Source organism: Ascaphus truei, chromosome 4, assembly GCF_040206685.1.
Source record: "Ascaphus truei isolate aAscTru1 chromosome 4, aAscTru1.hap1, whole genome shotgun sequence".
In the NCBI taxonomy this organism is placed as follows: Eukaryota; Metazoa; Chordata; class Amphibia; order Anura; family Ascaphidae; genus Ascaphus; species Ascaphus truei.
In genome coordinates, this window is record NC_134486.1 from 338,387,993 (window position 1) to 338,405,957 (window position 17,965).

The 17,965-nt window shown below is 45.5% G+C and overlaps 1 protein-coding gene across 1 annotated transcript; it reads right to left on the reverse strand.

Annotated features, from left to right (window-relative positions):
- Positions 1-2,639: 2,639 nt before the first annotated feature.
- BAG2 (BAG cochaperone 2) lies at positions 2,640-15,878 on the reverse strand. The gene is made up of 3 exons (XM_075598118.1): positions 15,599-15,878; positions 7,323-7,432; positions 2,640-3,229 (listed from the first exon to the last, which is right to left on the reverse strand). The coding sequence occupies exons 1-3, from the start codon at positions 15,721-15,723 to the stop codon at positions 2,826-2,828; spliced, it is 639 nt and encodes a 212-aa protein (XP_075454233.1). The 5' UTR covers positions 15,724-15,878; the 3' UTR covers positions 2,640-2,825.
- Positions 15,879-17,965: the final 2,087 nt, after the last annotated feature.

Sequence of the window (17,965 nt, forward strand, 5' to 3'; positions counted from 1 at the left end):
TGTTTTTGTACTGAAGTAGTGTAAGGCCGCGCTTACAGTCCCGGCGACGCAACGTTCCGATCGCTGGAAGTCACTGAAATTTGATTTTTCGGCAACCGCAGTGTGATGTCAGCGGTGCACGTGAGTGGTTCAGCCAATGACGGCGAACCACTCCTCATGGCCACACCCCCCGGTCGCCGTTTCTTGCCTCTTACACTATAGCCATAAATCGCTGCGACAACGGCGATGGATGACGTCACGTCGCCGGGTCTATAAGCGTGGCCTAACTCTACAAATGAAATAAATTCAAACGAGAACTCCATTTTGCAACAAAATGTAACTGGCAGTTTACGTTTGTAAATTAAAAAGTGACACCAACCCCTGAACTTGTGATGCACTCTATGAGGTATATTTAATTGAAATACCATTTAAGACACATTAGGAAATACACACTAAAACAATAACCAGACAATATTCTTTTTGTCAAGTAATATGTCTAGAAGAATCTTCCCCCAAACAGGACAGGTGAACGGCAGCACAGCAATGGATGGAGAGAGGCTGAGGGTGAATTAAAAGCAGACTTTATTCAAACATCGTGCTGTCAGGTCCTCTGACGCGTTTCGGTCCGTGGGACCTTTGTCAAAGAGTTTCTTTGACCGAAACGCGTCAGAGGACCTGACAGCACGATGTTTGAATAAAGTCTGCTTTTAATTCACCCTCAGCCTCTCTCCATCCATTGCTGTGCTGCCGTTCACCTGTCCTGTTTGGGGGAAGATTTTTCTATCTACGATTCACTGCAGGCACGCCGGGTTGGTGCTGAGCCTACACGCTGGTCCCACGCTGTTCCTCGTCATTCTGAAGCGACGCCTGAGCCGCCGGTCATGTGACCGCCCTCTGCGACTGTTCTGTTGCAGGAGGGTTGGCGGCGGAATCATCCACGCTCCATACGGGAGCCAAGGCTATTGCATCTGGCCCAGCGCAACAGAAGATACCGAGGCACGGAGGATCCCAATCAAGTTTTCATATACCACACCACCTACTAACCGTGAGTCTTTCTATCTCGGCGTTTTTGGAGCTCATTCTGAGCCAGCCGCTGGGAGAGACATCAGGTTATACTTTTATGCTGCTTCATATAGCAGTGTGGTGTGGTTTTCATGACATTATCCTTTCCAAGGCTCACAGCACCACCCGCTTCATTCTATTGAGCACCTAAGGGGTTAAGAATCTATTTTTTTGACCTGGGTATACAAGTAATATGTCTAGTGGCAGAATATTTCCACCTTTTGAATGAAAGAGAAGGATACATATGTATGTATATATATATATATATATATATATATATATATATATATATATATCTTCTATATCTATATATATATTTCTCAAACCGTTTTATGTGTGTCTGTCTGTCCTGTGTCTCCCTGTGTCTAGGGGCAATCACATTGGACCTTTGGCCCGTCACTCCGCCTCAGGCCAATGAGATGGCTCCCTTGGCCCGCCCGCCCCGCACATCTCTCATTGGCCTGCGGCCAACACACCGACACCACTGCCTCAGGCCAATGAGATGGCTCCCTTGGCCCGCCCACCCGCCCCCGCACACCTCTCATTGGCCTGCGGCCAACACACCGACACCACTGCCACACTCTCCCAGCCCTCACTGAGCTTTGGGAACGCTTCACAGCACCTAACCCTCACTGCCCACACTCCTCACCCCCCACTCCCACCTGCCACTCCTCGGCGCAGGCCTCCCCTCTCCCCCACCACCAACCCCCCACCCTCCGGTCACGCCACTACCGTGCAGGCCTCACCTCTCCCCCACCACCAACCCCCCACCCTCCGGTCACTTCACTCCCACCCGCCGCTCCTCGCGGAATACAGGGGAGGGGGCTTTGTGTGTGTGGGGAGGGGGGGACACAGTGTGTGTGTGTGTGGGGACACAGTGTGTGTGTGTGGGGAGGGCAGTGTGTGTGTGGGGGGCAGTATGTGTGTGTGGGGGGGGCAGTGTTTGTGGGGGGGGACAGTGTGTGTGGGGGGGGAGACAGTGTGTATGGGGGGGGACAGTGTTTGTGGGGACGACGACAGTGTGTGGGGGACACAGTGTGTGTGTGTGTGTGTGTGTGTGGTGGGAAGGACGACAGTGTGTGTGTGGGGGGGGGCAGTGTGTATGGGGGACCCTGTGTGTGTCTGTGTGTGTAGAACACTGTAGGGGGGGGGGGAACGGAGCTGCGCAGGGGGGGGGGGAACACAAACAGAGAGGGGGGAGTGGAGAAACAGACAGGGGGAGTGGGAAATTGTACTCTTGGGCAATGCCGAGTCTCTCAGCTAGTATGTATATATATATATGTATATATATATATATGTATATGTATATGTATATGTATATGTATGTATGTATGTATGTATGTATGTATTTCCTTTCTTAAACACTGGACCAAGTGTGGTTTGGGTGAATTCTTAAATGTTCTTCATAAAAATGGAGGGTTTTATCACTTTTTACCCCCACAGATCTCAGTAAATAAATTCCACTAAATCTATGTAGATTCCCCTTACTATCATCAATAAAAACAAATAAGTTATTTGCAAACTAAATTCAATGCGACAAAGTCCAAGGAAGGACACTTAGAAAGTGGATAATAAAATGGTGACCACACATTACAACATATCTTGCATGTAAATGTTTAATAGTAAGAAACAGTGACTTAAAATATTTCACCCAAATATTTAAAAATGACACATTCACGGTCCGATTTTCCCAAGCTGTTCACTAAATGTAACGAGTGCCCTTTTGCTTTTCAAATATTGTGCATTAGGAAGTGAATATATGTTCTACCCGTGATATGAATTTATTACTTTTTCATGTTGCAAAGAAGTTTCACAGCTGATTTCTGGTTCTGATGATCCAACAGTGTGATTGACTTCTCAGAACTGACTATGTTCCTCATAAGGGTTTCCAGTCTCCTTTTTATTTTCTTTTGATCCTCTATCGCGCATCCAATAATGATGGACTGAAACTTCTGGTCAATTGGCCCAGGTGGCACCTCTGATGTACATGCTCCGTACAGCGACATCAAGTGTTTCCTGCCATGTTCCAGGTTGTCCAGGACTTGCTTGACTATGTCGTCAATGATCATGGTGGCTTGCCGGAGAGATTCCTCCTGCAGTGGGCTTCGCGTGGTCTCCACGGAGACTTCCACAGTAAGTGTGCGACCCATCAGGCGATCTGCTGTCAGACTCAGTTCTTCTCTCTCACCTGCATAAAAAGCAGAAGCAATTGTGAATTGTCTATATATAGTGTATGGAGGGATTAATGTCATTTTACTGTAAATGGTTTATCCAGGGCCGGCTTGTACTTTTGCGGGGATCGGTGTAAGCGCTTTCACGGGGCTCCTTACCTGGTCCAGCAGGGCATCTGCTCAGGCAACGCAACATCACATGATGCTGCGGCATGACGTCATGGAGCCATGCAGTGTCATCTCTTGGCAACGTGGCATCACGATGCCGAGTGATGTCACCTTGTCATGGCAACACAACGCGATTTGATGTCGCAGCACCATGATAGCGGGACGCTGAACGTGGAGATGCTGTCGGACAGGTAAGAGAGTTACAGAGGCCCTGCGCTCTCCCCCTGCAATCTGTTTAAGGCTGCGCTTATAGTGACAGCGACACCACACTGTGGTTGCTGGAAAAATCAAATTAACTTGACTTCCAGCGATCACGACCAAGCTGTCTGTCGCGCCGCTTCTACTATGAGCGCATGCGACAGCGGCAATACATTTGTTTTGTCGCGACATCGCATCGCCGGCACTATAAACGCAGCCTTAGAGTGACATACCCAATAAGAATGACCATTTTCTTGAAAAGGTGCAATATTCAACATTTGAAATGTTCATATAAAGGCTCCTAAACTCTACATACATGAATCGAGTTTAGTAAATCTGGATCAAGCCACAAGGCAACTGATGGCACATTCCAGCAATTTAGCCATGAGGTGCCTTAGCGCTTAGCAAATACGGACCAATATACAGAGAATTTCTGAGCTTTATATGGAGAGAAAAAAAAATAAAGAATGATGTTTTCAAGATGCCCAACTGGTATCCTATTAAGACCACTCATTTGTCTCTCTTTTTGTGTATGATAGTTTTATTCTGGCAAACCCTCTATTACTTCTGAGGCCTTCCACAGGGAGCAGGAGTGTGTTACTCCATGTGACAGGTTTCAGCCGAGCCTCAGTACATGCTTCAGGGGTTTTACAATTGACAGAGAGAATGTAAGGTAACTTTAAAAGATTGTATACACATATAAACATGCTTTATGGGCAAACACACATGTAGCCCCTCTCCTTACCCAGCTCAAAAGGAGGGAATTGCACAGGTGTGTGTATAAGTGCAGATGTTGTGCACTGGACTCTCGTTACCTGGATCTCAGGGAAGGTGTCCAGCACGCTGGGTTTGTGAGTTTAAGGTAGATGATGATGAAAAAGGGCGCCAGAGACTTTTATACAAACAATAACTTGGCAGTTCTTTATTGATGCCGAACAGGACAGGTTTTCATACAGCATGCTTTTATAGATCCAACAGTGTGTCCAAGCAATTCCACAAGGCTTTTCGTCCGCCTATACTATTCCCTATCAGTGGGCCTACCATTAAGGGGCACACATCTGATCCATGGAAAACAATAAAAGGGGACTCCATACTCTTTCCTAACATCAGGAGGCCTCTGGAACTTCAACTTACCGTGATTCTGTCAGCGTCTGGAAGCGTCTCCATGACAACGCGGCGTCATGGGTCATGCGGTGTGACATTACATGCCAACGCGGCATAAAATGACACCGCAAGCCACATGGTATGACCCCGCGCATCATTTGAATCTGCACTTAGCAAAGGGAGGGAGGGAGGGGGGGAGGCGCGAGCACCGGGGGGACACAAGGCAGGGGGCGCAGGAGCAAAAGTTTGCGCACCTCTGTCTTACATGGGTTACACATAAAACAAACACAATGAGACCCCCTCCTTCTACCTTGATGTCATGTGGGCTCCTCCTGGGGTCTGAGGCCTGTAGCCTCCACCCCTAATATTTATAGGCCATGGTGACATAATAGGTCACCATGGTTACCTGGGAGGTATCCTGGACCCCCTAACACACCCACTCTGGATGACAGAGCGGGTACTTTCTGGAAGGAGAACGGAGCTAGAATGGTAGTTGCTTAACTGCAACATTTACTTAGAGGTTTATGGCTTACTTCAATAACAACTAAAATTAACCCCTTATCTCCCAAATAGTAAGCCCAAAAGGGGGGTTACACACACATTTAAATGTGAAGGTAACCAAGACACAATTTGCAGAACTGGATTACATTTTGAATACAGCATTTAACAGGCCTGCTTATACTTTCTATGGTGATTCGGGTCTTTATTTACTAAGCAGTGCTACTCCATATGGCCCCCTACAGCCTATTCAAGTGAATGGGCTGTAACGTCTCTTCCAGATAAGACGGTGCCTCATGTATGTACATGTAGCAATGATCCCCTACGGTCCCTGGTTCCCCATTTCCCCTTCCCTTAACTTCCCTACAGTGAGGGCAGTGACGGGTGGCGATGGGCTGGCCGGCGGCTCCCTGCATGTTTAGATACTCGTGCATGCGCAGAACCGGTGCGGCGGCCATTTGAGGGATTGCAGACTGGCAGAGGAGGCGCTCCGTAGCGGAGGGACATCCCACAGTTGCGCATGCACAGTGGAGCAGGCGAACGCGGCATCAATGGTAGAAGGCTCCGCAAGGGATTACAGCCCCCAGAAGGCATCGGGGCACGTAGACACGCAACGTCAGGGAGCCAATCGCGCGGCTGAGGCTTGCAAGGCAATTGGAGCAGGGACGCAAGTAGGGGAGGTTGTGTAGGTGCAGGGGTCTGTGACCCTCTGCACTAGGCCAGAGACCCTCTAGGCCCCAACTCACTTTAAGATTGTGGCTGCTATAGGGACAAGCCCATTAGGTAGGGACCTGTCCTTTAGTGCTAGTAAGTACAGGGCTACAGTTGCTGCACGGACCAACCTGCTGCCATAGTATGGGACAGACTACTGGACTGAGGGATCGGCGGTCACTCCAGTGGAAGGCGTTCCACACGACGGAGGATATCGCGGATCGGCGGATCCCCTTGTTTCATCAGCGCGCCCGGGTGTGGACACACCCGGCAGGTACTGTTCCACAAAAGTGCACAAACACACTGTACAGTGAAGGCGCTGATCATGCTCAAGGGGTGGGCATCCGTTGGAGACACTCTGTGGGTAAAGTGACCAAGGGACTCCTCTGATACGGTGGACACTGTGTGGGATAAAACGGTGGTGGGACAACGCCCTGCGCGGCAAGGTATAGCTGTAACCATTAGTGTTGCTATTTAATTTATGCGGTCTATGGTTATCTGTCACAGTAAAGGTTATTGTTATAATCTGTGGGCTGTTATTATAGGTTACTGCTCGGGGTTATCTCATCCATTTGGGATCCCGTGCAGGTGGAGGCGCTGCCACTCAGTATATTTGTTACCCCAGGCTCCCAATGGCGGAGGCTCAGATTCCTGTGAGCCGACAGGTAACGCCAGCACCAGTAGACCCTTCACACTGGAGGGAAAGAGGGCTACATACAGTAACATCATTTAGAAAATATGGCCCTTCACGGCACATTCACCTGAATAGGCCATAAGGCTGCGGCACGCTGCCGCTGAGAGCGCTCATGCTTCAGAGCGGTGACGTCACCAACTCTCCAAGCATGAGCGCAGGGTGTCCTACATAAATTTGCGAGCGGGGGGGGGGGGGGGGGGCGCATGGGCTATTTCTGTGTGTAATGTGTGTGTCTGTGGCTGTGTTCTGTGCGCATTGACTGCTGCTAGCGCGCTTCAAATTAAATTTTGTTTGTCTCCCCAAGCACCAAGCTTGGAAGAGTGGACACAGCATATGATATTATCTTTCAGTTCGGAAGGTGTCTTATGGAAAAGCAGATCTTAAATATGATACATAATCTTAATACTTAAGGGGTTCTGCATTGAAGTTCAATAGTGCCGATCAGGGCACTCAGACAAACTCCCATTAAAGTCAAAGGGAGTTTCCACGAGATCGTGCCCTGATCTGCACCATGGCACTTTAATGAGAAACCCCCAAAATCTTCAATGCTGCAGGATGTGACGATATCACAATCTTACCAAGAAAGCGTGTCTATGCGCTTGTGTTAACTTCAAGTGGATTTTTGGTCAAAATCAAAAGAACAAAAAGAAGATTGCAGAGGACTTTGCGGAGAGAGCCATCTCTCTAGACCAGCCACAGATGTTTCAATATTGGGGCACACGCCTGAAGCAACTTACCATCACTGATATTCCTCATGTCCTGGCTGCTCTGCACACTGTGGATCATTTCTAAGATAGTTTCCTTCTCCTGCTCCAGAGCAAATGCTCCTTCCCGCAATTCTTCAACTCTAGGAGAGAAAATAACCTTTTTACTCGGTCTCTTTTTTTTATCATATACTTTTAAGTGAACTATAAATATATATATGGATTAAAATATGTTGCAATTACAACTTGGTTTAGTTAGACGACTTACAGGTTCATTTAAATAGGACGTAGCTTAAAATTGGTATTGTGTAAGTTCATAGATTCATATTGATACTTCCAGGTTCATTGTTGCATTTTAATAGGGAAAAATAAAAAGATTCAACCCTTTGGCTATCAGAGGGAACTTGAATAGATCCTGGACGCCTGGAGGCAGGTAGTGGGTGATCCTCTATGCAGCGCTCAACCAGTACAATCTTTTGGGTAACACTGTGGGAGTTACATGTAGGATACTGGGCTTGATGGACCATTTTGTGTGACCTGGTATAGGCAGCTCTTATGTTACTCTATTCTTAGGCAATGTACTGCAATGTGCTGCTGGTCCATCTAACACCTGATAATAGATTCAAGTCTCTGACAAACAACACAAACAGCCAAGTATCCCATAAAACTGACAGTCTAATTATTTCCAGTAAACAAATCACTGGATAGAATGATGGCTCTAAAGATCATGCATGTGACAAAGATCCATTGTAGTCATAGTGCAATGTTAATTTGAGCTCTCTCCACCATTACCCAGAAATCCTAATCTGGGGCTGCACCTGAATACTTCTCCAAGGAGGAGTGTTATATACCGTATGGTGATTTAATTTTTTTTTTTTTTTAATATCAATATTTAGATTGTAATTCCACACAAACTAACCTTCAAAGCACATTACAGAATAAAAATCCAATTAATGAATAACAAATAAAATGAAACCCTGGATTTATCAATTACATCCAGGCCAATCCTTGAAACACTCTTTATTTACACCTTTTAAGGATTAATTTCCTTTCTTGTGTTTCTCCAAAAAGTTTTTGGAGAATATCTGTTTCTAACCAATGCTTACACGGCAGAGTCCCTCAGTTTGGTATTTGTATACGAGCAGACGCTCAGGTTGTAGCCTGTACGTATCACAATGCTTACTCCCTTCTATTCCATTCTAGGATGGGTGTGTGAAAGACTCTCGGTCACAGACCTTATTGACAGAATGAATTGGGGGCGGATTTATGAAAGGACAAATCACTGATCCCACTGAGATGGGTTTAAAAACTACCACTCAAGTCAATGGAACAGAACCAGCACCTTGCAATAAAATAAAGCAGAACCAATGATGGCAATGTGGTGTTAAAAAAAAGACTGCTGCTTATAAATTACTTTTCCAACTTTAACTGCTTCAGTATTGTTCAGCCATTTTTTTTTTACAGCGACACCACCCACTGAGTTAAATGATGTCACATCTTTACCCTAATCATCACTAAAACAGGGAAACCCATTGTCCTGGAACAGGATCATACCCCCCCCCCCCCTCCTCCTTTGCAGCTTCTGCCTGTCAGCTCCTTATATTTGCTCTGAAAACACACAGTGCCTGTGGAACTGATACATTTGTTGCATTTGGGCTTTCCAGTTAGCTCATCACCAGGTTGTCTTGGAAACCCCCTTAATCCCCCTGGCTTAGTGGAGTTTCCCTTACTCCCCTGTCTGTATTCACAGATCGTCTCATCCTCAGACTATTCCCGTTCCCAGAAAGCCATATACTTCCTTTCCACCCAGGACACAGAGTGAGTACAGTACCTGCCTGCTAACACCGTTGGCAAGGCCTTTCTATTTTTACCACAATCTTACCCTGATATTAGCACTTCATATAGAGAAGCATTCTCTACCCCAGTGATTCCCAACCAGGGTTCCTTGAAGCAGTCTCAGGGGTTCCTCCTACGGACCACAGACCCCCCCCCCCCCCCCGTTTTTTTTGGTATGTATTTTGTACGGTGGATTGAGTGAGAGTGGGGTAATTGACGGAAGGTAGGGGCGAGTGAGAGAAGGGAGGGGGGCGGGAGGGAGTGAGGAAAAGAGGGAGTAAGAGTGAGAAGCAGGGGATAAATACATGCGGTGAGGGGGGGGAGAGTTAGTGAGGCGGATGGGAGAGAAATACATGGGTAGATTGTAGGAAAATAGAGGTGGCTCGTGAGGTGTGAAATGTTGTGACTGACCCCTGTCGAACCTATTATGTGTCAGCCAGATAGGGGTTCCCCGAGATTTTTCGAAATACTTCAAGGGTTCCTTCAAACAAAAAAGGTTGGAAATCACTGCTCTACCCACACTACATCTGCAAGTACCTTTCATCCTATAACTTTCCTTCAACAAAGTTAAGAAAGACAAAGGGACTTGTTGTGCTTTGGAAGAGGGAAGACATGAGTCAAGCTGTCTGGGTCCATCCACATCCTACACGTGACCCTGGTTCCAGAATACCCATGTAGCAGATACATGACCATGTTGGAGCTTCTACAATTACTGTAAGACCACACAGTAATTGGGCGTTTTCTGACAATTGCTGTTCAATTGGCCACTGCTTAGCTATTAGAATAAGCCCTTTGACGGCTCCTGGACCAGACCCATTCCTTGTGTGTCAGATTTACATAAACACGCACACAGAAAAGCCCTGTCTGCCCCTTCGGCTGAGATTATAGTGGGGGCATGCGTGCGCGCCTCTCGTCCTCATTGGCTGAACCCCTCACGTGACGCGGCCGCCGCACGAAAATACAAAATAATTTGTCTTTTCAAAAACTTGCTGTGGCCTCAGAGGGAAGTAGTATGTTGTTCTCGCCCCGCATGTCGTCACAAGCACTATAATCTTAGCCGAACAGATAGTAACAGGCAGACAAAGAAGCACATACACACGCTTGCATATTTCTGCATCTCTGAGTCACTCTAGCTGTACGTGGCATTTTAAATTTCCACAGGGAATAAGCCTCACACATCCTGAAATGTGGATTCCCGACATTGCTGCTCCAACCCACAGACGTACAGTACAACAAGCAAAATGAGAATGGCACCTTTAGTGAACAAGAGACAAAGACAGGAATCACTCCTCCGTGCAGATGTAAAACCACACCATCATAAAATGTACAGCATTTTAAAACTCGCATTTCCTGGTAATTAAACCCCAAAATACAAAACCACATCTATACATGCTTAAAAAAATGCTAGATGACTTTGTGGGTTCTCACGTCATATAAAACAAAAATTAGTGCTACACTTGCATACATTTTTCCTTGTGAAATATAAAAGATAATACATAAAGTTTGGATCAGGCAAACACACAGGGCATCAAACCCGGATGCTAAGAGACGCATGTTGGAAATTGCAGTGTATAGATCAATTTATCACAGGAATCCCACCAACTTGTTTTTTTTCTTTTCATATTGATATTTTCACATAATTTGAATCGGGTCCTCCAGAGCTGAACCACACTTCGCTTCAGAGACCCCCTGGTTGCGGGGATCCTTACAGGTTTAGCTGCGGGTGTTTCTGCTCCAAAATAGGAACATCAAAATGGCTGCACACTCCCAGAGGTCTTGTGGGCCAAGAGGAAGCTGCAAAACCATGAGCTGACATTGCAGCTTCCTATTGGGTGACTGTGGGCGCCATCTTAAAAAATCCAGAAAGGTACACAAGCAATCTCCAGGATTGGGGTTTACCCCTAACAGTGCGGTTCCCATTCAAATTCTGTAAAATAATATGTAAAACAGCCATAATTGCCACTTTAACAGCAAATATCCAACCTTACTGTCCCTGATTCAGGATGCAGCAGACATCACTGCACTCATTAGAGCAAAATTAGTCTGCTAAATCGTGCAACTGCGCCCGATAAGCATCGCGGCGGCAGCAACACGATATTATACAATAATGTCTGCTACATCTATACCATGAGCCCCTAAATCAGTGATGGCCAACTCCAGTTTTCAAGAGTTACCAACAGGTCAGGTTTTCAGGATATCCCTGCTTCAGCACAGGTGGCTCAATCAGTGGCTCAGTCGAAGACTGAACCAGCAGAGCTGAAACAGGGATATCTTTAAAACCTGACCTGTTGGTAGCCCTTGAGGACTGGAGTTGGCCGCCCCTGTCCTAAATCAAAGTAGTTCTTCACCCAGGTCTGAACTTTTTCGCTCAAAGTGACAGGCACATCCCCCTTATGTAGTCATTTAAAAAAAACGAGGGGGGAAAAAACCCATCCCTTCTAGAACAATGATCACCATCATAACATGAGCAACAAAACAGGAACATTTCCCAGTGATGTCACCATGAATACTCAGCTAACCCAAAATGAATCATTCCTACGCAGCCAGGGCCCACCTTGTAACACACCCCTCACAGTGTCATGTGCAGGGTGGGTCCATTTCATACAAAATACATACAGGGGAAGCTGGGCTGCACCATTAGCAGACAGGGAAAGTGTTTAAAGGCACATATTGGAATAACACTAAATGTTAAACCTCCTAGAGAATAAATGGATGCAGATTAGGGAAAGAGCTGAAGACTAGAGAGTCTAGAATCTGTTCATTTAACAAGGATTTTTGCCAACAAAATCTCCAGAAAATGACATTTGATGCAATAGAAAGAGGGAGTCTCAGCTATATTCATGATCGATTCGCTCTCAATGTGGAAGCTACAAGTGTTTGTGTATTAAACTGCGATGGTGCCAATCATGGCACTATTGCATGGAAATTCCTATTGAAGTCAAAGCAAGTTTACGGGCTACAGTGCCTCGATCGGCACTATTGCAGTTTAAAGAATCGCTGTATGTGTTGCTCACCTCTTGTAGGCAGATGATATGGAGGACTTTAGAGGGAGAAAAAAAAGAGAGACATTGGCAGCAATATCCCCCTTTCCCTGTATACCACAAAACTACTTCACCTACTGTACTCGAAAATGTCTCACACTGAGTAAAGAACGGTATAAAATAAATATGCACAAATATACAGGTATTTGTCCCTCACCCCGTGTTGAACAGGTAAAGTAGTTTTGCATTATATAAAGAAACTCTCTTCTCTCAGTTTAATGAATGACATTTGAATGCTGTATGTTGCTTGCCCCCAGAAGGGGTTTCTCCATATTGGTGTATGGACGTATTAAAGAGATTTTCAGGACAGGCCGTGGGGGAGAAGAGGCCAGCTGTTATAATACTTGTACAACATGGCAAATGGGAGGTGCACAGACTCCAACAAAGTAAATCCTCGCACAGGGGATAGAAAAATAAAATACAGAAGTCTAACCTTCTGCCGGCTCTGTGCATTATCTGATTATCTGATTTTTTCTAAAATCAGATTACAATACATTTCTGATCTTATTTATTTACACAACTTGTGCGAGGATGTTGCAGTCTGTGCACCATCAGGTTTGGTATTTTGTTCTGCGCATGGTTTGCACCTGCATGTTACAGGGTGTGTTGCAATCATATTTGTAACAGGCAGATTGGAAGAGCAATCATACCCTGTAATGCTGAATAGTAAACTGTTCTATGTTAGTTTTAAGTTAGTTTTTCCCTGAGTGTTACTACAGGCATACCCCGGTTTAAGGACACTCGCTTTATGTACACTCGTGAGTAAGGACATATCGCCCAATAGGCAAATGGCAGCTCGCTCATGCGCCCATCAGCACGTCCTGAACAGCAATACCGGCTCCCTACCTGTCCCGAAGCTGTGCACAAGCGGGGAGACTATAGAGCCTGTTACAAATGCATTATTTACATCAGTTATGCACTTATATGACGATTGCAGTACAGTACATGCATCAATAAGTGGAAAAAAAGTAGTGCTTCACTGTAAGTACATTTTCGCTTTACATACATGCTCCGGTCCCATTGTGTACGTTAACGCGGGGTATGCCTGTACAGTACAGTAACACTTCATTCTTTTACAGTGCATGTGCCTAGGACTACAGAACTATACATAAAAGATGACCATAGCAGTTGAACCTTTAAATCAGTGCAGCTTTCTCCAACAAAATAAATATCATAAAAGTATGAGCTGCAGAAGTGGAATAATTAATTTCCCATCTACTGTATATTGTTTGAATAAAGAACACATATTGATGACCATCTGCTCATGCTCTCTGCGCTAATTATTTTTGTTTCTGTGCTGGATTATTATAGCTAATTATATTTTACAAGACAGAAACATTGACATTTCCATTTATGAAGTGATTAAATATATACTGTAGTGCCTAAGCAAGTTACAATTACAAGTAGACCAATGGGCTAATTACATGTAAAATATACAATAAATAAGTTATGGTGGGTAAAAAAAGTGACAAGAACCCTACACCATAGGTGACCGTGTTCATGTGCATGTAATCAAGCTCCATGCGCGCTCCGGCCGTAAAGCGCGCCCTTGCGTGATGACGCAATGTCGCAATTACGTTCCCTGACCGTAGTGTGACGAAACTCGTCAGGGAACATAATTGCGACATTACGTCATCACGCAAGGGCGCGCTTTACGGCCGGAGCGCGCATGGAGCTTGATTGGGGCTGTGTTACTCGGAAATTGCACTACAAGCAGAGATACGGTTATTTGTTCATCAGGAGCTGCTGAAGGTGAACCGGATAGGATATCGATCTATTGATGTGATCCAGGACGGTGTTACCTTGTTGGTGGTGATAATATCACGAAATGCTTGAATTTCTATTACCTTTGTGAGTGTTCTTAATCCCCTTGTCCTTCCTTTTAACATTAAATGTACTTTTTTACACTATGGGACGTGCGCTCTCTGTGTGTCTATATATATACACCACACCCACCCACACCATTTATATCCCTCTCACTCCACACACACCTTGTGTAGAGCACTGTTTATACTGTGGGCTCTCCATTCATTTTTATTCACACTGATACACATACACACTCTTTCTTCACTTGTTTTCAGTTACCCTTTGACACCTCTAGCCATAAAACACATCCACACGGGGGAAGGAACAGCACAGATAACATTCCAAGAGACACTGTTTTTAAGTTATCCTTGCTTCATTCATTGTAACATCGCCGGAAGAAGAGATCAGTGTATCTCGAAAGCTCGCACAAATAAAAGCATTTCGTTAGCCACAGAACGGTATCATCTATTTATTTTTTGATTATATATATATATATATATATATATATATACACATACATACACATATATATATATATATATATATATACACACATATATATATATATACATATATATACATATATTTATATAGACGTGTGGTAACCAGGGGAATCCTGATGACCAAAGAAGACAGCACACCACAAAGTTGATGAAAAAAAAGTGTATTATGAAACACAGGGCCGCCAACGTTTCGGTCCTCGTAGAGGGACCTTCCTCAGGGCAGTGCCCTGGTTACCAAACGTCTATTATTTACATATGGGACAAGCATCTGCCTACCAACTGAAACGTGAGTGCAAATCTCCATACCATGACATATATATATATATATATATATATATATATATATATATATATATATATATATATATATATATAACATGCAAATGAACATACAGTAATATTTACAGTTGCTATATATACAGTTGATATATATATATATATATATATATATATATATATATATATATATATATATATATACACAAACACATCCAAACTGATACACAGCACTTTACAATGTTTACAAACAAAAGCAATACACTTACAACATAGGGAATATAATAATACAGATGGGCTAAGTGCATCTAGACAAATATAACATTGGCAGAAAGGAGTCCTTGCCACAAAGAGCTTACAATCTAATCAGTGTTACAATTCTGACCGCACTTAATCACAATTGCGTTGTTACAATTTGTGGCATTATCCATAGCACAGCTGGGCCTTACTTACGTCACTTATCACAGAAGGCATCCCTTGGATGGGCTGAGCAGCTGTGGGCTTCATGACCTGCACCAGCAGTTGCCTCAGTATTGGAATAATGATCTTCGTTTTCTTACCTGAGTAGCACCGCGGCTGACACTATACACACAATACATAAAGCTTGGCCCCCTGCGGACGCACTTACCAGAACTCCCTCCTACTGTCTCTGTACGTTCTCCCTACCTACCAATTAGACTGTAAGCTCCTCGGGGCAGGGACTCCTCTTCCTTAATGTTACTTTTATGTCTGAAGCACTTATTCCCATGATCTGTTATTTGTTATTTATACGATTGTCACGTATTACTACTGTGAAGCGCTATGTACATTAATGGCGCTATATAAATAAAGACATACAATACAATACCTGGTTTCCAGCTGATCTAAGGACTCCAGCAGGTGGCTGGAACGAGCTGCCATAGAAACAGTCCGGCAAAACTTGCCCCCATTATGCCCCTCGGTAGCCTTTGCCTGTATTTTAGCCTGGGCCATATCTACCCCCGTTTGCTCACTAAAGCACAGCTCTCCGTTCTTCCCTTCTCCTTAGCAGGTTGCAAAGTACAAACAGGACGCGATAGAAACAACCTATCACCAGAACCTCCCTCTCTCTCTCCAGGCACCCCCTCCTCTCTCCAGTCACCCCCTCCTCTCTCCAGTCACCCCCTCCACTCTCCTACACTAGGAACAGACTAATGAAACATTTCCTAACATAGACTTGGGCGGATCCCTGCACTGCAATGTCAGCTGCCCAGATCTCTCTCCCACTCCCCCCAGTCTGCAGTGCACTGAGTGCCTGTCCTGCTGCTGTTACTGCAGTGCACTGAGTGCCTGTCCTGCTGCTGTTACTGCAGTGCACTGAGTGCCTGTCCTGCTGCTGGTACTGCAGTGCACTGAGTGCCTGTCCTGCTGCTGTTACTGCTGGGCACTGCGTGCCTGTCCTGCTGCTGTTACTGCAGTGCACTGCGTGCCTGTCCTGCTGCTGTTACTGCAGTGCACTGAGTGCCTGTCCTGCTGCTGTTACTGCTGGGCACTGAGTGCCTGTCCTGCTGCTGTTACTGCTGGGCACTGAGTGCCTGTCCTGCTGCTGTTACTGCAGTGCACTGCGTGCCTGTCCTGCTGCTGTTACTGCTGTGCACTGAGTGCCTGTCCTGCTGCTGTTACTGCAGTGCACTGAGTGCCTGTCCTGCTGCTGTTACTGCTGTGCACTGAGTGCCTGTCCTGCTGCTGTTACTGCAGTGCACTGAGTGCCTGTCCTGCTGCTGTTACTGCAGTGCACTGCGTGCCTGTCCTGCTGCTGTTACTGCAGTGCACTGAGTGCCTGTCCTGCTGCTGTTACTGCAGTGCACTGAGTGCCTGTCCTGCTGCTGTTACTGCAGTGCACTGCGTGCCTGTCCTGCTGCTGTTACTGCAGTGCACTGAGTGCCTGTCCTGCTGCTGTTACTGCAGTGCACTGAGTGCCTGTCCTGCTGCTGTTACTGCAGTGCACTGAGTGCTGTGTCCTGCTGCTGTTACTGCAGTGCACTGAGTGCCTGTCCTGCTGCTGTTACTGCTGTGCACTGAGTGCCTGTCCTGCTGCTGTTACTGCTGTGCACTGAGTGCCTGTCCTGCTGCTGTTACTGCAGTGCACTGCGTGCCTGTCCTGCTGCTGTTACTGCAGTGCACTGAGTGCCTGTCCTGCTGCTGTTACTGCAGTGCACTGCGTGCCTGTCCTGCTGCTGTTACTGCAGTGCACTGCGTGCCTGTCCTGCTGCTGTTACTGCAGTGCACTGAGTGCCTGTCCTGCTGCTGTTACTGCAGTGCACTGCGTGCCTGTCCTGCTGCTGTTACTGCAGTGCACTGCGTGCCTGTCCTGCTGCTGTTACTGCTGTGCACTGCGTGCCTGTCCTGCTGCTGTTACTGCTGTGCACTGAGTGCCTGTCCTGCTGTTACTGCTGTGCACTGAGTGCCTGTCCTGCTGCTGTTACTGCAGTGCACTGCGTGCCTGTCCTGCTGCTGTTACTGCTGTGCACTGAGTGCCTGTCCTGCTGTTACTGCTGTGCACTGCGTGCCTGTCCTGCTGCTGTTACTGCTGTGCACAGCTGCTCCTCCCTGCTCCTGTGTTAAACTTGGAATACACTGCTGCTTGCCTTGTTTTTTTTTTTTTTTTAGAGGATGCAAAGATCCTATATTTAATTATATATAGTACACTGCCTGTGAGTTGTGCTGCTCTATATTTAATATTACCCCCCCACCTCCTCATAAGCTCCACCACTCCTTTATTCAAAATATATATATATATATATATATAAAAAAAAATACATTGTGGCTACTATTTTCGCTTATATATATAGTAAATTGCAGCAACCAGCACTCACGTATCCAAAATATCCAGATGCTAATCCCATAGATAATAAATAGAGACTATATTACCAGATTGTGGTCCAGTAATTAGGAGACAGCACACCAGTAGTATATTCAAATGCAGTATGTATTGAAGATGACTTGGTTGAAGTGCCTGTATTTTCTTCAATACATACTGCATTTGAATATACTCCTGGTGTGCTGTCTCCTAATTACTGGACCTCAATCTGGTAATGTAATATCATATCATATCTCTCTCTCTCTATCTCTCTATATATAATGTAAAAAATAATAATATATATATATATATATATATATATATATATATATACACAGTATATTATGCAGCCTTCGATTAGCTTTATTGAAAACTAATTACCTAAGCTACCAATCG

What these genes read in the sequence shown, in the direction of transcription:
- BAG2 (XM_075598118.1), bottom strand. Translation starts at nt 15,723, where the DNA reads ATGGCCCAGGCTAAAATACAGGCAAAGGCTACCGAGGGGCATAATGGG. An exon ending in TTAGATCAGCTGGAAACCAG is followed by an intron (nt 7,433 to 15,598) that starts GTATTGTATTGT and finishes TTTCTCTCCTAG; the next exon opens with AGTTGAAGAATTGCGGGAAG. An exon ending in CATGAGGAATATCAGTGATG is followed by an intron (nt 3,230 to 7,322) that starts GTAAGTTGCTTC and finishes CTTTTTATGCAG; the next exon opens with GTGAGAGAGAAGAACTGAGT.